General features: G+C 38.7%; 1 protein-coding gene across 3 annotated transcripts in view; it reads left to right on the forward strand.

The window, feature by feature from the left end:
- ANO4 (anoctamin 4) overlaps positions 1-25,878 on the forward strand; it is a 401,164-nt gene that overhangs the window by 374,334 nt on the left and 952 nt on the right. For all 3 annotated transcript variants that reach the window (XM_012554834.1, XM_004373749.1, XM_023728951.1), the window contains 5 exons: positions 3,432-3,584; positions 5,229-5,376; positions 14,352-14,471; positions 22,228-22,333; positions 23,698-23,897. In XM_012554834.1, the coding sequence (XP_012410288.1) occupies positions 3,432-3,584; positions 5,229-5,376; positions 14,352-14,471; positions 22,228-22,333; positions 23,698-23,889 (719 nt within the window). In that variant the 3' untranslated portion in view covers positions 23,890-23,897. The remainder of the gene's footprint in view (positions 1-3,431; positions 3,585-5,228; positions 5,377-14,351; positions 14,472-22,227; positions 22,334-23,697; positions 23,898-25,878) is intronic.

The following is a 25,878-nucleotide window of genomic DNA, read 5'->3' on the forward strand; positions in this document are numbered from 1 at the left end:
GGGAGCAAGGGAGAATGAAGAGAACAAGTTACAAGGAAAAGATTAGTCCAAAGGACTAATGGACCACAGCTACCAAGGCCTTCACCAGACTGAGTCCAGTACAGCTAGATTGTGACCAGCTACCACCACTGCTGTGACCGGTATCACAATAGAGGGTCCTGGACAGAGATGGAGAAGGATGTAGAACAAAAAAAAAAAGACCAGATTTACTGGGCTGACAGACGTGTGAAACTCCAAGAGTATGGCCCCCAGACACCCTTTTAGCTCAGTGGTGAAGTCACTCCCGAAGTTCACCGTTCAGCCGGGGATTGGATAGCCTCATAAAACAAAACAGGACTAATGAGGCACAGCAGTCCAGGGACAAGGACTAGAAGGCAGGAGGGGACAGGAAAGCTGGTGGTAGGGAACCCAAGGTTGAGAAGGGGCAGTGTTGACATGTCATAGGGTTGTTAACCATTGTCATAGGGTAATATGTGTACTGACTGTTTAATGAGAAACTATTCTGCAGACTTTCATCTAAGGTAAAAAAAAAAAAAAGAATTATCTATGTGAGATCAAATTGACAACAACAACTCAAAAGGTTTGATGGGAAGCCTAGGGGCAGTGAGTTGAAGATAATGGTGATGGAATAATTTGGAAAAGGATAATGAGAGTAGCAGCCCAACTAGAAGAATGTAATCGATGTCACTGAATTATGCATGTAGAAACTTTTGAAATGGTGTAACTTTGGCTATGTATATTTTCCCCCCAAAAAAAGTCCTAAAAGGTCAAGAAGGGAGAGTGTTGACATGTCTTGTGGTTGTTAACCAATGTCATGAAACAATATGTGTACTGACTGTTTAATGAGAAACTATTTGTTCTGTAAACCTTAATCTAAACTACAGTGAAAAAAAAAATTTTTTTAAAGTTTTGAGTAGAGAAGTGATGAGTAATAGACATTCACCAATATTTCAGGCACACTGACAGTAGTGCAATTAGGGGAAAGAGGTGAAAGTTTGAAGGAGAGAAAGCAGATAGGAAAATCAGAGCCTGAACTTGAGTAGAGACAGTGGAAAGAAGGGAGAGACAAGAGACCCACTTCTGAAGCGTAATTGTTGGGACTTAGAGACTAATGGTCTGAAGGCTGAGCTGAGACCTGGCTTTTATCTGAGAGGACTCTGAGGTGGGAGGGATGTGCAAAGAGGAACAAGCTTAAGGATGAGATTGAGAGCCTAGACTGGAGAGTATTGTTTCTGTAGCATACAAGCAGACAACTGAGAACTCTCTTAGAAGAGTGAAGGTTAAAGATATATACTGTATTTTTACACGAATAACACCTGTCTTCTATATTTGTTTGCCAACAGCATCTCCCCCCTGGGAGGTATTTTCATAGGTACTTCAAGGTCAATTTTTTTTTTACATGATGCTGTGAAATAATTAGCATAGCACGCTTATGAAAATACCTCACAGGGGAAGGGCACAGTTGGCAAACGTAGAAGGCACATGTTATTAGCGTAAAAGTACGGTAGTTGGGAATTCTCATCAGAGAGATAATAATGAAAATATGGGAAGTAGATAGAGTTGCCAAGGAAAGAGAAAAGTTAGGAGAAAAGATAAAAGCAAGGGTAAAAACCAAAGGAGAATGCCTACACCTCTGAGTGCATGAAGAGCTACCCAATAAAGGCACTGAGTATGAATGTGACCAAAGGTAGGGGACACCTGGAGAAGGCAGTGTCACAGAGCCATGGTCGACAAACTCTGCAAGACTCTAGAGCCACACTGCTTAGGTTAGAATTGCTTCTTACGTCCTTTGGGAAAGCCACTTGACCTCTTTGTGCTTGAGTTTCCTCACCTAAAAAATGAGGATGATCATAGTACCTACCTCATAGGAAAGTTGTGAAAATTAAATTAGTTAAGATATGTGAGGTAACTAGAATAGTGCCTGGTACATAGAAAATTGTGCATTAAGTGTTAGATATTGTTTTGGTAACACTACTTTCAAAAATAAATATTAAAAAGTAAAAGCAGTAGCAAATATGTAGTCATTTATTCAGTCAGATACTTTTATGGAGTCCGTGATGCCCAATAAATTTTTTTTCAGCTGTGCTATCTGGTTATTTCACATCAGGGACTGTCTTGTGTTTTTTTGTTTTGTTTAACTTTTTACTTTGAAATAAATTTTCTTCTTTCAGAAAAGTTGCAAAAATAGTACAGGGAGTTCCTGTATATCCTTCACCTTGGTTCCCCTAGTGTTAACACCTTACATACTTGTCAAAACCAGAAAATTAACATTAGTACAATTTACTAATCTACAGACCTTATTTGACTTTTTCCAGTTTTCCTACTAGTAGCTTTTTTCTGGTCCATGATTTGTCCAGATCTAACACTGCATTTAGCTGCCGTGTCTCCTTAGCTTCCTCCAATCTGTGACAGTTCCTTAGGCTTTTTTGTTTTGTTTTTTGTGGTCTTAATATTTTTTGAAGACTACTGGTCATTAGTTGTGTAGAAGTTCCTTCCATTTGGGCTTATCTGATGTCTGCTCATGATGAGATTGAGGTTATGCGGTTTGGGCACGAATGCCACAGAAGTAAGGTGGTGCCTCCTCAGCACATCGTATCAGTGGTACATGATGTCAGTATGTCTTATTACTGGTGATATTAACTTTGATCATTTGGTTAAGGTGTTGTTTGCCAAGTTTCTCCACTATAAAGTTAGTATTTCTTCCTTTGTAATGATTAAGTATCATGTGGGAGATACTTTGACAATATGTAAATATTCTCTTTTTCATCATACTGTCCTCACTAATGTAAGCATTCTTTCGTGGTTCTTGCCTGCAATAATTATTAATATGGTATTTGCTAATGGTGATTTTTTATTTTCATCATTCCTTCTACATTCATTAACTAGAATTCTGCTGTAAGGAAAAGCTGTCTCTTTCCTCCCTCCATGTATTCAAGTATTTATTCATATTAGTATAGAACTCACAGATTTTCATTTTATTCTTTGTGTGATAATTCAGTACTATCATTTTTTTTTTTTTGCCCAAATTGTTCCTTCTTTTGCCATTGAGAGTTCCTTCAGGTTGGTCCTTTGTCCTTTTGACATATCGCCATCATTTTTTGAGCACATCCTTGCTTCTGGCCTCACAAAATATTCCAGGTTCATTGTGTATTTTCCCTGCCATAGCCCTGGAATCAACCATTTCTCTAAGGAGCCCTGGTTCCTTTTATTGGAGTATGGTATGTAGAAAACAAGATCTGGGCTCTAGGTGTGCTCATTGCTCCTAGGATGTCATTGCTCCCAGGCTCAGAAGTGCTTCTTTTTCCAGTGTCCCCTGTGCTTCTGTATTGAGAAAAATATACGCTAAGACAATGACATACATATTCAGGTTATTATCCTTTTGAAAATAGTAATGAAAAACTAATACTATTCTCCCTTTTTTTCTTCTCTAGTTCTTCAGTTTGGATTCACAACTATCTTTGTGGCAGCTTTTCCTCTAGCCCCACTTCTGGCCTTACTGAATAACATAATTGAAATCCGACTTGATGCTTACAAATTTGTCACACAGTGGAGGCGACCTTTAGCTTCAAGGGCCAAAGACATAGGTAAGTTAGATTGGTATGTTTTTAAAAAGATATTAACCATCTGGTAGATAAAATAGAAACAGCCACCAGTTTTAGATTATAACTTATGGTTTCCATGTAAGATGATTCAATTAATTCTTATAAAAGAATAATTATGTTAGCTTTAAATAATATTAGACAAGAAGTAAAGCTGATATTTGGAAATTTATAATTTCCAGTGCTAGAGAATTTGTGTTTAAATACATTTCCAATTTTGTTATTTCTATCTTAAGACTTCAGAATCTAAAATTTTGCTTTATTTTCATTTGTTTTCTTTTTAAAGTAGACCTTCCATTTGGTTAACTTTGTTTTCCTCTTCCCTTAATGTTTGCCTGAATCACATGAAGCAATATCCAGTTTTTCCAACCACATAGATGGCCTTTGTCTTTGACCAGTGATTCTGAGTTGAATAAGGTGCAGTCCTTATTCAGTTATTCATTTCTGCGTCCAAAGTTTAGCAGAGCGGGCACTCAGCCAGTGTGCGTGGGAGAGAATTGAACGTGGATGTTCTTGGCTCACAGTGGTCTTTTAACCATCATATGAAACCAACATGCCTTTAATGAACACCTGCCCTGGGTCAATGCATAAGGAAATGGGCCCACAAAGATGAATGGGACCCTATCCATACCCTTAAGAAGCTTCCAGTCTGGTGGCATGCTTAACATTGTTGTGTCCATCTCATCAGATGGTGTTTTAGTGCCTTATCATTGACCAGAATTCCCTGGCTTACATCTGATCCTAAATGAATTAAGTCATGAGCATTGGCACTTCCACAGAAACACCCAATGGCAGATTACTTGCAAGCACAAATTCTTACTCCTGATTATAAGTGCCAGTACAGGTAATCCCCAACCTATGACATATTCAAGTTATGATGAATCACACCTATGACCATCTTTTTTGTTTTTTGGACATCTTAGCGTTAGTAATATGTACTATATACAATGTGGCAGTACATAAAGGACCGTACAGACAACTCACACTAATTTTCTGACTAGAAACACCATCCCCATTCCCAGGGATAATCCAGATGATCCAGAACCTTCCACAAGTGGAGTTATTGTAGCAACTAACAAAATGTCAGCGTTGTCCATTTTTTTATGGACATGTATTTTTTTATGTATGTATGTATATACGTATTGGAGCCCTGGTGATGCAGTGGTTAAGCATTCGGCTGCTAACCAAAAAGGTTGGCAGTTTGAATCCACCAGCTGCTCCTTGGAACCCTATGGGGCAGTTCTACTTTGTCCTATAGGATCACTATGAGTTGGAATTGACTCAACGGCAACAGGTTTGGTTCTTTGGTTTATATATGTATTAATATATATCTGTAAGTTTATAGTAATGTTTCCAACCCCCCAAAACAAATAAAGATTGAATTTATAAAAATACTGATAATAAAAGGCAATAATAACGAAAACTAAAAAAAAAATGAGGTATTCTACTTACTTCAGAGCAGACTTATGATGGAGTCATCGGAACAGAACCCCGTCATAAATCAGGAGCTACCTGTATTTGGGAAGATGAAAGGATCTGTGGAAAGCACTACTGAAAATTAGTTACTCCAATTGTTACTTACTACTGCTGTTATGTCTGGAACTAACATAACACTTTCTGTTTGAATAGGAATTTGGTATGGAATTCTTGAAGGCATTGGAATCCTCTCTGTTATTACAAATGCATTTGTCATAGCGATAACATCTGACTTTATCCCTCGCCTGGTGTATGCTTATAAGTATGGACCTTGTGCAGGCCAAGGAGAAGCTGGGCAAAAGTAAGTTTGCTGTGAAACCGTCATGAAACCTCCATCCCTTAGGCATTGTGTGGTGGTGGGAACTCAGCCAGAAGCCCTGAAGTGTAGGGGACACAAGCCCAGGATAAGAACGTCTGTAGGGTGAGACAGAACACAATACAGGGGAAACTAGCACAACCTGTGCAAGGAAAGGTCATGGAGGCCCCATGGACACATCCAGACTCCCTGAGGGACTGAGTTGCTGGGCGGAGGGCTCTGGGGACCATGGTCTCAGGGAACATCTAGCTCAATTGGCATGACACAGCTTATAAAGACAATGCTCTACATTCTACCTTGGTGAGTAGTGTCTGGGGTCTTAAAAGCCTGTGAGCGGCCATCTAAGAGACTCCACTGGTCTCATCCCTTCGGGAGCAAGGGAGAATGAAGAGAACAGGATACAACGAAAAGATTAGTCCAAAGGACTAATTGTCCACAGCTACCCCAGCCTCCACCAGACTGAGTCCAGTACAGCTAGATGGTGCCCGGCTACCACCACTGACTGCTCTGACCAGGATCACAACAGAGGGTTCTGGACAGAGCTGGAGAAGGATGTAGAGCATAATTCTAACTCCCAAAAAAAATGACCAGATTTACTGGCCTAAAGGAGACTGGAGAAACCTCGAGAGTATGGCTCCCAGACACCCTTTTAGCTCAGTGGTGAGGTTACCTCCAAGGTTCACTGTTCAGCCTGGGAGTGGACAGCCCCGTAAAACCAAATGAGACTAACGAGGTACAGGAGTCCAGTGACAGGGGCCAGAAGGCAGAAGGGGACAAGGAAGCTGGTGATAGGGAACACAAGATTGAGTAAGGATATTGATGATGTGTTGTGAGATTGTTAACCATTGTCATAGGGCAACATTTGTAGTAACTGTTAAATGAGAAACTATTTTGTTCTGTAAGCCTTCATCTTAAGTGAGAATAACAGCACAATTGGAAGAGCGTAGTCAAGGTCACTGAACTGTGTATGTAGAAATTTTTGAAACGGTGTATCTTTGGCTATGTGTGTCTTCACCAAAAAAAAAAAAAAAGTTTGAGGAAAAAAAAAAAAGAACATCTGTGATGAGAGAAATGGAATTATGATGTAGTAACACTGTCAGACAAAGCTGACTTACTAAGAGGGTAGTGATCACACAAGTCGGACAGGTTTTAGATAGAATCCAATGTGAGACCATTGATTAATCATTCTCCCTGACCCATGCCATCTATGAATTTAGAAATGTGTGTTATGCTAATGTGTGATACATGGTGTACTATATAGTTATGTCATTTCTATGAGTTTGTAAAAGACAGTTACAATCTGATTCATCTTGTGTCATAATATGTAGAATATGAATATTTTACATGGGAAATATATTACCATGTACCAGGTCCCATAGACACTCAGTAAATATTTGTGAAATATGTAAGTGAATGATTCTTTCATGGCTGTTGACCTGATCAGTGTCTACATTGGGTCAACTAAACCTACCCTGGGGGACTCAATTCTATGGCATCACCTCAATGGTTCCTGAAATACCAGTGTACTTCTGGAATAAATAAAGCCTAGATAAAGACAAAATTATAACATGTCCCTGGCTTTCATTTCTATACCTTTCTACACCCTGGAAGAAGGCCAAGATGTCTTAACATACTTTAATAGGAGAAAAATCCCTATTTGGCTAAAGCCAAAATATCAAATTCTAATCGTGGGATTTAGATGTCTGATGGTCAGAGTGGGTGTGTGTTGGGATCATAGGGTCTTTTGATGCCCTAGAAATCATCCCACAGGGGATGCTACCTATTCATATGATCAGCCCTGCCTCCTGGTTTATTAGACTGAGCCAAACTAATTCATCTCCTAAACCATCATAATTCAGTTAGCCCCCCAAAATAAAGTGCCACCAAATATGATTTACCATTCAAATCAGCTGAATTCATGTAGTATACATACCTGGCTTGCATCCAATTTCATTATTAATTCTACTTAAATGCACTAAAAACGAAAAGCCAAACCCATTGCCAACTAGTCAATTCTGATTCCTAGCGACCCCTGAGGCATGGATAATTGAAGAATGTGAGAAAGCTCACAGTCTAGCTATTTCAAGAGGCTTTTAAAATCCATTTACTAAAATAGCAGTGTAGCCATTAAACTGTAATTATCTAGCAACTTTAGGTAGTCATACTTTCCCGTTTTAAGATAGACTTAAAGACTTATACTACCAAGGCATTTCTCTCTAGCTGCAACTGTTTTCACCATTTTCTGCTTGACTTAACCTGCAAAAGTTTACTTTCCTTCAAACTACTTTTACAGTCGTTTTGCACTTAATGAGCTGTGAATAATATAGTTGGACAAACTCTAACTCCCAATCAGTGCTGGGAGGGGGACATGTATTATTATCCTCATTTTGTGGAGCAGGAAAAGATTGAGAGGTTAAGTCCAGAATCACAAGGCAGAGTAGCTAGTGAAGCCTGCATGAAGGTAGAGCCTAGATCCCCAGGTCTCTGACTCCTCATACAGTGCTGTCAGTCCTGAACCACACAGCCCCACAGACCATGGCTAATGAGCGGTTATCATGCGCATTGAACCGTAAACCTCTCCGGGTTTAAGCCCCAGTGATCACTTCAGTTCCTTAACTCCAAATATAGTGAAACGTGCACGTGTATGTTTTGTTTTTCTATTTTTTTTTTTTTTTTTTTTGGTTTTGTTCTGGTGGAACCAAAAAGTAAAGTGGGAACATTAATACTCAGTTGATAGTGGATCAAAGCTTTAGAATTGTAACAACCTGTTAGAGTTAAGACAATGTTCATGGTGATTACAATTTATCTACTAGCCTCCTTCATTCAGTTTTATTGGACTGTCTAGGGCTATTTTTTAAAACTTTTCTCTCTGACTTAAGAATCTTCTACCATTTTCAGTATTCATGGATCCACCTTTTGTCTTCTAATCCGTTGATCATTTTTCTAGTTGTCAAGTAGTTATATACGTGCATGTTTCTTCATGAAGCTTTTTTTATGGCCCAGCAGTGACTCTATTATTCTTTTCAGGTTTTTTTTTTTTTCAATTTAGAAATACTTTAGAAATGATTGAACTCATAGAGGAGCAGCATTGTCAAATATTATAATGTCATAGGCCATTGGGGCAGAGGTAGTCAGATCCCACATACTGCGATTTAATCTGTCTGTGGAAATGCCATATTTCAATGTAAATTGACACTAAATCAAAAGTATTCCATCAAAACCACTCGACTTGCCTATCTCCAAAAATCCAGGCTCCCTCACACCCCCTTCTGACTGTTCTTCCAGCTTTCCCCGGCTTCCTCATAGATGAGAATTTCACTCACGTTCCCGAGGTCATTTGGCTCCCATGTCCCTTGTGCCTTATGACAACACGTTTTAATTGGCCCCGTGTTATTCGTGTCTGTTACATGACTTTTTCCCCAGCTCGATGATAAACTCCCTGAGAACAAGGATTGCATCTATGCATTTCCAGCAGAATCTTTCTAACATCATGGGTGCCCAGGGAATGAGTGTTCAGTGGCATGGCAGGGAAGCCAGTCAGAAAATAAGAATACCAAGGTTTGTCTTGGTCTCCAGACTTTCTGGAGCCATGGAGGCTGGATGAACCCCTGAAACTATTGCCTGGAAATAATCTTTAAACTTTAAATAAAAAAAAATTCTCCTGAATTCTTCTTAAAACCAAACAGTAGTTTAGCATAACTAGTAAAAAATATCTGCCTTGAGCATTATGTTCTTTTACAAACTATCTATACGGGATCAAATTGACAACAGCAACCCAAAAGATTAGATAGGAATCTTAGGGGTAGTGAGTTTATGTTAATGGGGGAGGAATAACTTTGAAAAGGGGCATGAGAATGGTTGCACAACTCAAATAATGTAATCAATGTCACTGAAATGTACATGTAGAAACTGCTGAAATGGTGTATGTTTTGCTGCGTGTATTCTCAACAACAACAAAATAAATAAATTTAAAAAAAAAAAAAGGAATACCAAGGTTTGAGGCAATGTTCTTTATACAATGAGTATACAAGAAAATTTTTTTTTTAAACATTTAAAGAAGTCCCTGGGTGGTGTAAAAGGTTAACACACTCAGCTGTTAACTGAAATATTGGTGATTCGAGGCTACCCAGCGGCACCTTGGAAGAAAGGCCCGGTGATCTACTTCCAAAAAATCAACCACTGAAAACCCTATGGAGCATGATTCTACTCTGATACACATAGGGTTGCTATGAGTTGGAATCAGTTGGTTAAACATCAAAATAGAATGTTTCAAGTGTTTTCCTCTTGAAACATTCCTTCTCTTTGGCTCTAGCCTACCTAGGCTAATTCCTGGACCAATGCCCACCCTCAGATTGCTCATTGTTTGCAAAATGAGATCACCTCTTTTTTCAACGTATCCTTACATGAGTCCTTTGGCAAAGAACTTAGAGAAAATCACCTCTGTACAGGCATCAGGAGACAAAAATTATTAAGTAAAATTAAGGATGTATACTACAAAGTCATTCTGTCAATTAGATTAAAATTTCAATCAACAAACTAAAAAAGTTTTCCAGACAGCAAAAATGAGCAACTTGTTTTTTTTTTTCCCCAGCTGAATGTATTAAACTAAGTACTTTGTTATCAGGTACGTTTGACCTAGAGTTTTGGAACATTCTGTAAGGATACATTCAGGCCTTAGAATTATTGTGAGGTATATTCCTATAAAAGATGCTGTTGGTTAGTGTTAAAAGTCAAAGCTGTTTTCTCATAATGACAGTGATATCATGAGGAGTTACAGCCTTGATCAAGGACTCAATGCCCAAATTTTCTTAGAATTAACCACAAATACCTTATTTAATGAATTATAAATAATATACTTGGACAAACTCTGAATCAATTTAATAGGGTGACACCATAACCAATTATGACATTACATTTAAAAAGATAAAATTTACTGTAGAGAAGGTTTAACCTACTTGTTTATAATATCTGACATTTTTATTGCAGAAGTCAGAAGTCTACTTTCTTCTACCCTCATATCATTAGCCTGAGCAGCTTTATCTAAAAAGGGTATTTGACTTTAAATACATAAACCAGCTCTTATTTCCCCTAGCTTTTTCATCCTTTGATCCCTATCCCCATGCAATTTACGTCAGTGTCTAAAACCTCAAAGGCAAATTTGGTAGCAAAATTCAAAGACATTCTGAAGTAAGTTTGATCTGGAACGCACAAATTCAACAAGTCAACTTCTAATTCTATTCTTTTCCTTAAAACTGATTCTAATGGTCACTGATTCATCACTTCCCCGGTGTTAAAGGATTGAAAACAAGAGGTAATGAGTCATTTTAAAAGCAGAATTCTCACATTTAAATGAATGTGTTCTTCTCAATCGTTACTTGAAAGCATTATGCATCCTAATCCAAACATTGCTACCCTTACAAGAAACATTTCCTAAATCTCCTGTCTTGTATATGCCTTCAGAGGCATCTACCAAACCATTAGGAAAATTGACCTCATTACTTTATATTCACAAGAAACCCTTCCTTTGTATGATAATTTTTCCTCGGTAGCACTCCCTTCTCCCTGACCATCAGTGTGGCCTCCTCTTCCCTCTTTCTCAGTTGGAGATGGTGTTGAGCACAGTGTTGGTAGAGAGTTCCTGACAGCAACTGAGTCACAACAGAATGGGATCTGCTGCTGGCTGTGGCCTTGCTTCTGTAAAACAGGTCAACTAAGTTGACACACAGATGCAGTTGGTTCAACTTTATACATCCAAGTGTGGGAAATCCCTGAATTGACAACTTGGCAATAGCTAAGAATCTGCTATAACCTGGGGAAAAAAAGCTGCCATCAAGTTGATTTGGACTACAGAGTAGAACTGCTCCATAGAGTTTTGTTGGCTGTAATCTTTATGGAAGCAACTCACCAGGCCATTCTTCAATGGCGCCACCGAGTGGGTTCAAACTGCCAACCTGTAGGTTAGTAGTCAAGCGCAAACCATTTGTGCCACCTAGCGAGCTTAAGATTCTGCCATAATGAAAAGAATTCAAGACAGGCCTGCACCTTGATAGACAGTCTTATATGGCCAGTCCCTCTTCTCCTGATTCTCGAAATTATATAGAAAAATGTGTCTATGTGCTGAACCCATGTTTAATGTTTTGTTCCCAGGAGTAAGTACCCATTAAAGACATGTTTCTAACTTGGATTTATGATTGACATTATGTAAAGATGTTTAATAAATAAGTTCAAAGATGTCTGCTCTTGACTGATTGATTGGTGAGGAGACTGTCCATTTGAACAGTGTTTCATTCAAATTTAGATTTTCTCAGTAGAGTTTTGAAAAGAGCAACCATGTAGACAGCAGTTTTAATCTAATAAATCCTCAGGGCTGGTTTGTGAGGTAAGAGTGCAGGAGGGGTGATGACTATTCCATCTCAGTGCTGGACCTGTTTTCTGCCAGTTACCAGAGTACCTTTACCTCTTGGTTCTCTGCTCCTGAGAAGACTCTGCTGCATTCTGTATTTCACAAAAACTGGTTCCCTGTCTGTGACAGCTGATAATCATCAAGGCACCAAATTGTTTTTGTATCAAGTTCTGGGAAGTTCATAGATGAAGGAGATGTCATTCCACAGTACCCTTTCACGGAGTGCCGGCTGCCATGTTGATGAAGGTGTATTACACACCCACTGCCGTTTGTTTCACTCATGAGTGACTTGACAAATGGGTCCTTTTTGTCTCATTTTTTTGGGGGCCCCAATAAAACCAGTGATTTATCTTGACTGAGACAGCCCACAGAACCTTTGTGCTCTCAGAACTGTTTTGGTTTGGCATGCAACAGCTTGGGATAAAAACGTTTCATTTAATGAAGCCAGACATGTTAATGAAAATCTGAACACCATGATTTATTCATTCAATCAGTAATTATTTATTGACCTCCTGCTAGGTGCAAGAAATAAATAAATAATAGTAGCCACTCACATGTATTAAGATCTTGCTGTAGTCTAAGCACTGTATCCCTTGCCTTACCTATATCATTTCATTTAATCCCCACATGACCCTATGAGGTGGACAGTCTTGTAATTTAGAAAAGTTACGTAACTTGCCAGACTATGTGGCTAGAAAGCAATAGAGGCCCCGACCCCAGAGCCCACGCTTTTAATATTACACTGTACTGCCTCCCAGTATAGAATGAAAACCATGTATTCATGAAACCTCTTATCCCTGGGGAGTCCAGGGCAATAATTTTACTCCTTTTCCATTCTCAAGACCTTGATAGACTCTCTAATACTTTGGTTTCCCTCCAGTCAAATCAATTTAATTCAACATTTACTGAATTCCTATACTGTTGGAGACTGTCCTAGATCCTAGGACACAAAATTACCTAAGACACCTGATCTGCCCTCAAAGAACTACACTCCAAAGGAGAAGACACACATGTATGCAGCCAACTACAGGTTGTGTGGTAATTGTGAACTAAGTGGGACCACAGAAGGAAGTGAGTGAGTCATTCTCACTGGGGAGGATCAGGAAGGCTTCCCAGAAGGGTGGCATTTGATTGGCCATTGAAGGATGAGTTCTACTCCCATATGTAAAGAAAGGAGTAAAGGAATTCCCAGCAGAGGTATGAAACCATATGATACATTTAGGGCAAATAGTCTAGTATGGCTGGAGCATAAGATGTGAGTTGGGGAGGTGAGAACATTCACACCAATCATATTTAGGCCATTATGAGAATTTACACACACACACACACACACACACACCCCAAACCAGCTGCCATTGAATTTACTCCGATGCATGATAATCACGTGTGTCAGAGTAGACTTGAACTTCCAGCCTTTTGGTTAGCAGCTAAGTGTACCATTTGTACCACCCAGGGGCTTTAACTCTAGCTCTCTCTTTCTCAATCTCTCTCTCTCTCTCTCAACAATACACATATGTTGTTGTTGTTGTGTGCTGTCGAGTTGATTCCAACTCGTAGATACCCTATAGGTCAGAGCAGAACTGCCCCATAGGGTTTCCAAGGCTGTAATCTTTACAGAAGCAGACTGCCACATCTTTCTGCCACAGAGCAGCTGGTGGGTTTGAACCACTGACCTTTCAGTTAGCAGCTGAGTGCTTAACCCCAGCACCACCAGGGCTTCCCTGTATATACATACATATGACACACATATATATATGTATATATATATATGTATGTATAAACACACACACACATATACACATATATATGAAGGATGTATATAATAACGTACATATATATAAAATAAAAGAATTGGTGCTTTTGAATTATGGTGTTGGCAAAGAATATTGAATATACTATGGCCTGCCAGAAGAACAAATAAATCAGTCCTGGAAGAAGTACAGCCAGAATGCTCCTTAGAAGCAAGGATGGCGAGACTTCGTCTCACATGCTTTGGACATGTTATCAGGAGGGATCAATCCCTGGAGAAATACAACATGCTTGGTAAAGTAGAGGGTCAGTGAAAAAGAGGAAGACCCTCAATGAGATAAATAGACACAGTGACTGCAACAATGGGCTCAAGCATAACAATGATTGTGAGGATGGCGTAGGACTGGGCAGTGTTCCGTTCTGTTGTGCATGAGGTTGCTATGAGTCTGAACTGACTCAACGGCACCTAACTATAACAGCAACATTAATGAAGGAAGCAGTGACTTACATATGATTTATGCCAATGCATGAAATGCTGCTTCTCACCTCTTTCACTGAAGGATTGATTGGATAGTGGATGTTCTGTATGATGATGCTACACAAAAAGGACTAGAACAAAAGTAATGACTTGTTCCTGATTCAACATGCCCAGGGCTTTTCAGTATATCCCAACTTGAGTGCCTGCGACAAGGCAGGGCCAGCTGGCCAGCTAAAGCACGACTGCAGGGACTTCTAGGAAGCAGGGGGTTAGTGAATTGGATGCAGAGAAGGTGATCAGTGTTCTAATCATAGAATTCTTCTCTTTTAGGTGCATGGTTGGCTACGTGAATGCCAGCTTGTCTGTGTTTCGAATTTCTGACTTTGAAAACCGATCTGAGCCTGAGTCTGATGGCAGCGAGTTCTCGGGGATTCCTCTCAAGTACTGCAGGTGAAGGTGGCCCTGTGAGCGTGGCTCTGCCTGAGCTGGGCTGGCTTGTCCATGGGGAGGTTTTGCTCAGGTGGCTGCTGCTTGCTGAGTAGGTTTTAAGCAGCGAATTACTATAAATGACTGTGAATTAAAATCACCCCGGGAATTTTTAGACTTCCCTTGCCCAGGTTGCAACCCAGACCAATTAAAACAGAATCTCTTGGGTTGAGACCCAGATATCAGGATGCTTAAAATGCCCCAGGTGCAGTTAAAGCTGAGAATCACTGGTTTAAAGGGAAAACTAAAAATACATGTGGTCAGGGGTTATAGCCTGCTACAGGGACTCAAGGACAAACAGTTCCCAGGTGGTCTGAATGACAGCTGGTGAGGGAGCTTCTCTGTTCTGCTTCTGTCTCTTGCCCATACGCTACAACATCACATTTCCAAATATTGAACAAATTCAGATGTATAAGCAAAGGGTCTCAGCTTGTTTCAGGTTCCACCACAGCAGCCTCTACAGCGCACACATGCATGTCCTCTCTCTCTCTCTGTCTCTAAGAGAAAATTAATTAAACCATGCCTCTTGATGTGTATCTATACAACAATAAGTGAAGAAGAATTTATTGAGCACCTACTATGTGCCAGGGACCGTTACTTCATTTAATAATCACATCAACCATTATTCATCGGATGGATGATAAGACCATTTCACTAAAATCACTTGTGTACAATGTCGAAACCAAGCTCAACTGGCGTCTTTTCCCTTAATCCTTTATTTGATATTATGAGCATTTTGCAGATTTCCCATCATAACATTCTATACCCTTCTTGTAATAAAAGCATGAAGAGGGTTAACGGTAGAGTCTTAGACCCTTGGATATAGAGATCTTAGTAATGATTGAGTTTAATCCTTCATTTTATGGAGGGGGGAACTGAGAGTCAGAGATGGTAATTGATTTGCATAAAGAGATCCAACAAGACTAGAGGTGGAATGAAGGATCCCATTTTCAGCACAGGGTTCTTTCAGGTCTCTTTGTTACTAGAGGTGCCCCAAGGATGTGGTTGTAACACTCTCCCGCATGCCACGCTGGCCTAGAAAGGACTCTTTCTGGCATTACTACATAATGACTTTGGATAGTAATTTTCAGCTCTCTGTGAACCAAAAACAGAGGTCTTTCTTTTATAAATTAGCCTCTCAGCTACTCACTGTAAAATAATTAATTTTCTTTGCCCATTCCTTTGCCTTTGCCTATTATTGTTTTTTCAGACAAATGGGCACAGACACAGACATTGAGACCTGTAGTACCCCACACTTACCCAGTTCTCAGTCTAAAAAACTAGAACCTAGAGAGCAGAAACAGACTTGGCTCTATATGCTTGCCATGTGAAGAATAGAAACATAAATGCCCACTGGCCCTTCCATAAGGACAAGAGAGCATGTGAGAAGCCAAGTGGTCCCTACTTCTATACAGTGACAGCATAGAGTTACATCTAAAACATAAGTATATAGAAAAGTTAAAAGCAAGAAGATGGAAAATACATATATAATATAGAAAATTGGAATAACATGATTTATAAATTTGTCCTACGGAGAGAGAGAGAGAGGACGAGTGAGCGAGCTGCAGTCTCCACTATGAAATATGCATTCATTCAAGGCGCACATAGGTCATTGATTAAAAATCAGCTCTATACTTGATCATAAAGCACCTCTCAATAATTTTAAAGAATTGATTGATACAAAGCATGTTCTTTGACCACAGTGCAGTTAAGTTATAAATCAATAGCCAAAAAGATGAATATAAAAAACTTTTATGTTTGAAAGTAAGTCAAAAAGGAAATAATAATAGCTATTAGTAAATATTCAGAACTTACTGACAATTTATGAAACAACCTTATACAACAATTTCTGAGAGGCAGTTACTGCAGTTTCTTAGAGAAAAATTATATAGCCACAAAAGATTCTATGAGAAAAGAATTAACCATCTGGCTGTAAAAGTTAGAGTGTACAGCAAGATAAACCCAAGGAAAGTAGGAGAAAGTGTATATAATTACAGAGATAAGAGCAGATATTAATGAAAACATGTAACACTGAGAATCAAATACACAACAGTGAGAATCATCAGCAAAGCCGAAAGGAGGCTATTTGAAGAGACTTAAAGTTGACAAATTTGGGATGAGGTTAAATCAGCAAACAAAAGGAAGACACAAATAAAAACATTTTATTAAAAAGTAATTTAAAAGAAACCATCACCACACAATTGTAGACATTAAAAGATTATAACAGGAGATAAATAACATTATGCTTATAAATTTGAAAATTCAGGTGAAATTGGCAAATTTCTTTAAAAAAAACTTAAAACTGATTCAAAAATAAATAGGAAATGAGAATAGTTCAATAACCATTGAATAAATTAAATCAGGAGTAAAAAATCTCCCTACAAAGAAAATCCTGAGCCCTGATACTTCAAATATTTAAAGAATAAATAATTTTATGTAAACAATTACAAATTTTAGTAAAATAATTATAGACTAATATCACTCATGAACATAGTTGCAAAAATACTAATATAATATATGCAAAAATAAATACAGCAATGTATAAAAAGATAATGAGCCATGATCAAGTTGGTTAATCTTAAATATGCAAGGGAAAGATCAGTTTAATGTGAGAAAGTCAAGCAATGTAATTTGCAGTATTAGAAAGTTTAAAGGAGAAAATAATATGATCATCTCTATTTAAAGGAAAAAAACCTGTTGCCATCGAGTCAGTTTCGACTCACAGCACGACTCTATAAGAGTTGAACTGCCCCATAGGGTTTCCGAGGAGCGGCTAGTGTATTCGAACTGCTGACCTTTTGGTTAGCAGCTGAGCTCTTAACCATTGCGCCACCAGGGCTCCATCATCTCTATGTCGTTGTTGTTATGTGCCATCGAGTTGATTCCAACTCATAGCAACCCTATAGGACAGAGTAGAATTGCCCCGTTGGGTTTCCAAGGAGCAGCTGGTGGATTTGAACTGCCGACCTTTTGATTAACAGCCTGAGCTCTTAACCACTTTGCCACCAGGGCTCCATCATCTATATAGATACATAAAAATTATTTTATAAAATTCAAGATCCAGTTGTGATACCAAGGCTTAACCAAATAAGAATGGAAGGAAATTTGCTTATCTACAAAAAGCCAGTAACAATTATCAAACTTAATAGTAATTCATTTAGAGATCATGAAAAATCAAATATACCCACTATAGCCTATTCTTTTCCACACTATACTGGAGGGCGTTCCCAGTGTAGTCAGATAAGAAAAAGCGTAGGGGTTGGAAAGAACCATCATTATTCTGTAAATATACTGTCAATATTCTCCAGAATAAAGCATATAAATAATTAAAACCTATGACAGAGAGAGAGTTTAACATCCCTGTGGAGAAAAAAATAATATGCCAAAATGAATTGCATTTCTATATACCAAAAACAAACTGATATTGAGATTTAAAAAACAAAAATCTTGATAGGGCCCCCTAAAATGTGAAGAACCTAGAAATAGTCGGCAATATGATTATGATGAAAAATTATACAACTTTATTTTAAGAACATTAACAAATGTAGAGGTATACCATGGCTCACGTATAGGAAGATTCAATAGTATTGCAGACACCAGTTACCCCAAACTGATTTACAGATTCAATATAATTCCAACCAAAACAGTTTGATTCTGAAATTCATAGACTTCTGTTTTGGGTAATACATGGGGTAGGTTATGTGGACCAGTTTTCATGCTGAAAACAACTAAAATGCTTGGTAAAAAGTATGTTTAAAATATTCTTTAAAGTATTTAAGCTCTGACAAGATAGTAAGGAATTATATCAAGCTAAAATACAAGTAAAGATTGGAACCCAAAGAGGGAAGCTGAGCACAGAATCTGCTTTTCCCAGAGGTTTTTGCTAATTCCAGCCAATTTAAACTCCCATTTTTAAGGTTTCCTGGAGTACAGGAAGTAAAGCTCAGAATCTGCCAAACTTTTGTTGTTGTTAGGTGCTGTCGAGTTGGTTCTGACTCATAGCAACCCCATGCACAACAGAACGAAACACTGCCCGGTCCTGTGCCATCCTCACAATCGTTGCTATGTTTGAGCTCACTGTTGTAGCCACTGTGTCAATCCATTTCATTAAGGCTCTTCCTGTTTTTCACTAACTCTCTACTTCACTAAGCAAGATGTCCTTCTCCAGGGACTGGTCCCTCCTGATAACGTGTCCAAAGTACATGAGAAAAAGTCTCTTCATCCTTGCTTCTAAGGAGCTTTCTGGCTGTACTTCTTCCAAGACAGATTTGTTCATTCTTCTGCCAGTCCATAGTATATTCAATATTCTTCGCCAACACCATAATTGAAAGGCATCAGTTCTTCTGCAGTCTTCCTTATTCATTGTCCAACTCTTGCATGCATATGAGGCAATTGAAAATACCATGGCTTGGGTCAGGCTCACCTTAGTCCTCAAGGTGACATATTTGCTTTGTAATACTTTAAAGAGGTCTTTTGCAGCAGATTTGCCCAGTGCAGTATGTCATTTGATTTCTTGACTGCTGCTTCCATGGGCGTTGATTGTGGATCCAAGTAAAATGAAATCCTTGACAATTTCAGTATTTTATTCATTTATAACGATGTTGCTTATTGGTCCAGTTGTGAGAATATTCATTTTCTTTATGGTAGGATGTAATCCATACTTTAGGAGTCTTTATGTTAAGGTGTAGTCCATACTTTACGAGTCTAATATTAAATCTACCCCCATTAAACCAGGACAACAAAGGGCTACATGATCAAAGTAAGAGTAAACAAGTGTCCTTCTCCCAAGGGGACTTCTGGAAAAAGCAGAATGAAAACCCATTCCTAAGAAGTTGTGGTCACTTCCAGTCCTCAAGAGAATTTGTAGACCAAATCACATCACTTGGGTGGTATAAGAACCTCATGCTTTGGTTCTATTTAAAGTAGTCCAGGTCTAGTAGTTTCTCTAGGCACTTGACAGAAGCAAAGACATCGCCACTGTGGAAAACTGCACTTTCTCCGTAGGCATCAAAGAACCCCCACAAATAATCTTCCAAGGAAAATTAGCAAATGCCTGTTAAAGGAGCAAAGCAGGCAAGGAAATAGGCATTATGATTAAGAATTAGAGAAAAAACAGACAGCCGAAACACACTCACAGAGATTTAACATATCAAAATTATACATTTTTAAACAACTATAATTACTAAATTTTTAGAAATAAACCTATAGGCTTAAAAATACTTCTAGGAAACAGAGTATTAAAAAAATTGTGAAAGAAATAAACATATTTCTAGAAATAAAGTGGAGAATATTTTAAAACTCAGTGGACATGGTTAACAGCAGATTAGACATAGCTGAACAGAGAATTACTGAGTATAACTTCCAAATATTAGATGTGGGTGGAATGGAATGATAAAAATTCATAAGATGTGAAAGGAAAGGGGGAGAAAAGCATATATCCAGCAGAACAAATGGAAAACACAAAATAATATAATGGATTTAAACCCAAGTGTACCAGTTACATCAAAAATAGATCATAGCGTACGGCCGGAAGAACTAGATGCTACGCAATTACTACTGCTGACTGCTCTGACCAGAATCACAATAGATGGTCCTGGACAGAGCAGGAGAAAAATGTAGAAAAAAATCCAATTTCATAAAAAAGACCAGACTTACTGGTTTGATAGAGACTATGACCCTTAGTCACCCTTCTTACTTGGATCTGAAGCCACTCAGGGAGATCACCTTTCAGCCAAATAATAGACAGACCTGTAAAACAAACAGTAACACGTGTGAAAAAAGTGCTCCTTAGAACAACCAACTATACAAGACCAAAAGGGCAACATTCTCCCAAAAACAAAGATGAGAAAGCAGGAAGGGGCAGGAAAACCAGAGGAATAGAAACAGGGAACTCAGGATAGAAATGGGGAGGGTGCTGACACATTGCAGGGATTGCAACCAATGTCACAGAACACTTTGTGTATAAATTATTGAATGGGAAACTCATTTGCTCTGTAAACTTTCACCTAAAGCACACTTAAAAAAAAGAAAGAAAAACTTTAATATAAAATAAATAAATAAAATAGATCAATTAAATGCTTTAGCTAAAAATCAAATGTTACCAAACCAAATTTCTTTTTTAAATCAAACTAAATGCTGTTTGTAAGAGACACACCTTAAACATAAGGACATGGAAAAGTTGAAAGTAAAACATGGATAATATACATCATATTTTTACCTAAAATACTGGTAAATCTCTGTTCATTACCTTAAAATTAAAAACTTCTGCTTTTCAAAAAATAAATTAATACATAAACAAAATGTGGTATATGCACACAATGGAATATTACTCAGCCATAAAGAGAAATGAAGTCCTGATACATGCTACAACATGGAAGAACCTTGAAAACATTATGCCAAGTGAAATGAGGACAAATATTGTATGATCCCACTTATATGAAATAGACAAATGTATGGAAACCAAAGTTTATTAATAGTTACCGGGGCGGGGGAAAGGAGAGTCATTGCTTAGGGGGCACTGAGTTTCTGTTCATGGTGGCGGAATAATTTGGAACTGGATAGTGGTGATGGTTGCACAATATGATGAATGTAGCCAACGTCATGGAATTGTACATGTTAAAAATGTTGAACTGGCGAATGTTTTGTTATATATATGTTATATTTACCACAATAAAACAATTTTTTAAATATCTAGAATACAGTCAAAATACAAGCCACAACCTGAGACAAAATATTGTTACACATATAGCCAATAAAGGCCTACTACAAATCTATAAGGGTCTCCTACCAATCAAGAAGAAAAAGACAAACATTCCAATTAAAAAATAGGCAAAAGACATGAATAGGCATTTCACAGAAGAGTGAATACATATGACTATAAATGTATGGTGTAATGTTTAACCTCATTTGTAATCAGGGAATGAAAGGAAAAAAGACCGTGGTGAGATGCCATTTTATACCGCATTCGATCAACAGAAATTAAGAAGGATGACAATACTAGGTATTAGAAGGAATGTGGATCAATGGGATCTCTTTTACAGTGCTGGTCAGAGTAATAGTCACTTAAGAAAACATTCTGTTATTTTCTTATAAAAGTGATTATTTGACTGCCCTGTGACCCAGCAGTTATTCTTAGAATTATATCTTAGAGAAATACATGCACATGTACAGTAGGAGACACATACGAGAATGTTCACACATCACTGTGCATAATAGCAAAGCAAACAAAGTGGAACAACCTAAATAGCCATCAAGAAGAGAATGGTTAAATAAATTGTAATGTATTCACACCAGAGTCTATTGTAGAGCAATGAAAATAAATTAGGTACATGCAACGGCATGGACAAATCTTAGTAACACGATAGTTACTAAACAAGCAAACCCAGAAGACTAGGTACGTGTAATATAAAAAAAAAAACCTGTCGCTGATTCTGACTCATAGTAACCCTATAGGACAGAGTAGAACTGCTCTATAGAGTTTCCAAGGAGCGGCTGGTGGATTCGAACTGCCGACCTTTTGGTTAGTAGCCAAGCTCCTAACCACTGCTCCACCAGGGCTCCACATGTAATATAATATATATTTTTTTCTAATTTTCAAGTCTCTTCCATTTGCATTATATTATTTTATTTACATGTAATATAATGTAATGCAAATGGAAGAGCTTTGAGAATCAGAAAAATCACAGAGTTTGGAATGTAATTTTCTCCTATTTATTTGTAGATACCGGGACTACCGCGACCCTCCTCACTCACTGGTGCCCTATGGCTACACACTGCAGTTCTGGCACGTCCTAGCAGCTCGATTGGCTTTTATCATTGTGTTTGAGGTCAGTTTTCTCAACTAGTCCCATTATTTCCTTTGACATAATGAAGTAACTAAGAACAATGAATAAGTATCAGTGATGGGAACTTTCAATGTGATTATCTGCTTCCAGAAGTAGTATACTAACATTATGTAGCTTCTTTTTAAAAAAAAAAAAAAAAAAATCTTTCTTCTTTTTCTTCTCCTTGAATTGAAGTACTGTCAAGAAATATTTGAAAATTCCTTGTTGATTGTTAATGGTCAAGTCAGGAATTATTGGTCCTAAATGTAATGCTGTAGTCACCGGCTGGTACAGACAGTTAAGCACTTGACTACTAGCTGGAAGGTTGGATGTTCGAACCCACCCAGAGGTGCCTCGGAAGATAGGCTTGGTGATCTGCTTCCAAAAGGTCAAAACCCTATTGAGCAGTTCTACTCTGCCCATGTCAGGTCTCCATTAGTCAAACCGATTCAATGGTAACTAACAATGACAACAACAACAAATTTAATGTTCACAAGCCCTCCAAGATGATTCTGATACAAGTGTTAAGGATCATAATTTGCTACAAATGGTAGAATCTGGTTGTGCATCATCATGGCATTAATTATATGCAAGCACACAAAGGAGTATTCATTATCTAACACTCAAAATTTACTTAAAAATTAAAATCTACCCAGAAATTGTTGATACTATATGTCAATAAAACTACGTCATCTATTTTCTTTTAGTCTTTAAGAGAATTATTATTAAAAATAGTTTAAACTTTTCTAACACTAGTCATTAATGAGAATCTCGTCGCTTCTCGTACGTATTGAAGATAAGTTGCCTCTTGGCTTGAACTAGAAATTTCCTGTACCTCTCCTGAGACTAGTCCATAGTTGCTTTTTCTTTCACTCCGAGGAGTAGAGAGAGAACAATATTAAGTTCCTCTTCCCTGCAAAGCCCTGGTGGCGCAGTGGTTAAGCATTTGGCTGCTGACCAAAGGGTCACCAGTTCAAATCTACCAGCTGCTCCTGGGAAACCCTATGGGGCAGTTCTACTCTGTCCTGTAGGGTCACTACGAGTCGGAATTGACTTGATGGCAATGGGTTTGGTTTGGATTTTCCCTGCAAATTAGCTTATCAATGGTTCAGTCCCTCTTTAATGAGATTTCTAGCCCACCACTGGTGCTGTCAGACCAAGATCAGTCCTCAGCTATCCCTGTGTTCTTTCATCACATCCACCTTCTCATCTCCAAACCCATAGCTGTTGAGTCACTTCTGCCTCATAGCGACCTACAGGCTCTAAATCCCTGGAGCGGAAGAAGTTCCTGAGCTGATTCCCAAGTCTCTTTAAGCTAAGGATGGACAATAGACCTGATTCTGTTATGTTCTCCTCTATGTTTTTAGCACCTCGTGTTTTGTATAAAGCACCTCATTTCATATCTGATCCCAGACCTCCCAAAAGATCTAAGAGATCGAATGAGAAGAGAGAAGTACTTGATTCAAGAGATGATGTATGAAGCCGAACTGGAGCGTCTCCAGAAGGAACGAAAGGAAAGGAAGAAAAATGGAAAAGCATACCACAACGAGTGGCCATGACAAGGTAGGTGAGAGGTGTGCTCACTGTCTGAAACCATTCCAAGACTGGGAGCAGGCACCTTAAACTCTCTGCAACAAGCTGGACATTGTTCCACTGATAAGGCTCAAATGAAACTTCTTAGAAGCTTCGAAAGCCTGCCTGTTCCTTACTTTAATATTTGCAAATTTAACTTGATCCCACCCACAGACCTCCCGCAACTCTTTTCTGCCTCCCTGATTAAGCCAGACTCTAGCCTGGCTGTCGAAGTCCTCATGAGTTGTCCCAGGTGTTCCTTGAAATAAACCTTCCTCTCTCTCTCTTCTACTCCAGCCAGCCTGTTCTCTTTAATACCCTGGGGCAACATGCTCTTTCTTTCTGGTTGAAGCCAACTTTCATCTCCCCCAAGATACCCTCCCCTCAGTCACCCACTCATGTTTCCTCCCAGGCAATCTGGGTCACCCACACCCTCTAAGAAGGTTTCCCCAGACTTCTCAGCCTATTTAGATTCACTCCTTCTCAACTTCTCTGGCTGATAATGCCAATAGCACATATATTGACATATACTGATTTGTATTGTTAACTTATGATTTAAAAATAGTTATCAGGCTTCCCCAACATAATTGTAAGTATCCTTAGGACAGGCTGTATGGATTGTAGTTTTATTCTTCAAACAATCTAGCACAGTGCTAAACACATGGTTCCCATTAAATACATGTTCAGGTAATAAGGATTGGATGGATATAAGGCTGAACAGATTGTAAGAAACCTCTATCAAGTGCCCTCACACCCCATCAGAAAGTTCTTCTGAAGCTTTCTCTCTGGGAAGTCAGTTACTAGCTGTGTGATCTTGGACAAGTCACTTAACTTCTCTGGACCTCGTGTTCCTCAGTGATGAAATGATTAGCTGAGCTCTTCATTCTGATGCTCTGTGAGCCTAAGATTATTACAGCATTTCTTTTACCTTCCTGGCCCTTCAGTTCTCTCTCCTTCATTTGATCAAAAACTAACTTTGAAAACAATTTCCAAAATTCGGCCTCCAAAAGCAACTTGAAATATGTAGAAACAGAACGTGCTTTTTCACTTTTCGAATGGGTTAGGATATAATAGATACCTGCAGAGGTGTTTGTTGTTAAGCCAGTAAAGTTGTATCAGCCAGATGCATGTGATGAATCCAGGGGTTATTATGAGTTGAGTATGAGGGTGGACTTAGGAAATATCCTAGACTCCAGACCCACAGCGATAAAAGTGGTGTAGAGGTGTTGAACAGAGGCCCTGCCCTTTATTGTAAATTGCTTCATTTGAGACAAGACATGTTTTACTACTTGGTAATTTTGCCATTTCCGGGACCTGCCACTTGCTAGCTATATGACTTTAGGCAATTCACTTAACTTTTCTGAGCCTACCTATCTGGCAAAGTTAATATGCAGCTCAAATAAGGCAATGTATGTGAGACATTTACTAAACAATAAAATTCTACAGACTGTTATAATGGATGTGAATTACTGGTAAGCATTGTAATGGAGCCGACACATTCTAGACCTGGCTTTCCCATTCTCTATCTGTATGACATTCACTCGGAGCTTCAATTTCCGCAATTGCCCAAATAAAACAGTTGGATTCAGCAATACCTTAAGGGCCCTTCTAGCTTTACCCCTCTCGGATTCTGTGAGTTGCTCCTAATCCCTAGCCCCTCGCTCACCCTCACCTCTTCTTCTTTGGCTCTCATCAGCCATAGGAGGCGAAAGGGTGAGCCTATACAGATGGCTTCAGTTGGGTGGGAGGTAGACCTTAAAGAATTGCCTCTGGGCACTCTCACAGCCAGAGACCCCACACCTCAGGGCTGTGCTATGCTGCAGGGCCAGTGACCAATTGGGAGTTTCTTTTGCCCTCACCTTTACGAGCTCCTTTCTTCCCAAAGAGGCCATTTGTAACTTTTCCTTGAAAGCATAGTGTTTGTCTGTCTGTCTCTATCACCCCAACAGTTGTCAGGATGTCACATTGCTTCAGAC

This window comes from Trichechus manatus, unplaced genomic scaffold, assembly GCF_000243295.1.
Source record: "Trichechus manatus latirostris isolate Lorelei unplaced genomic scaffold, TriManLat1.0 scaffold00027, whole genome shotgun sequence".
Lineage (NCBI taxonomy): Eukaryota > Metazoa > Chordata > Mammalia > Sirenia > Trichechidae > Trichechus > Trichechus manatus.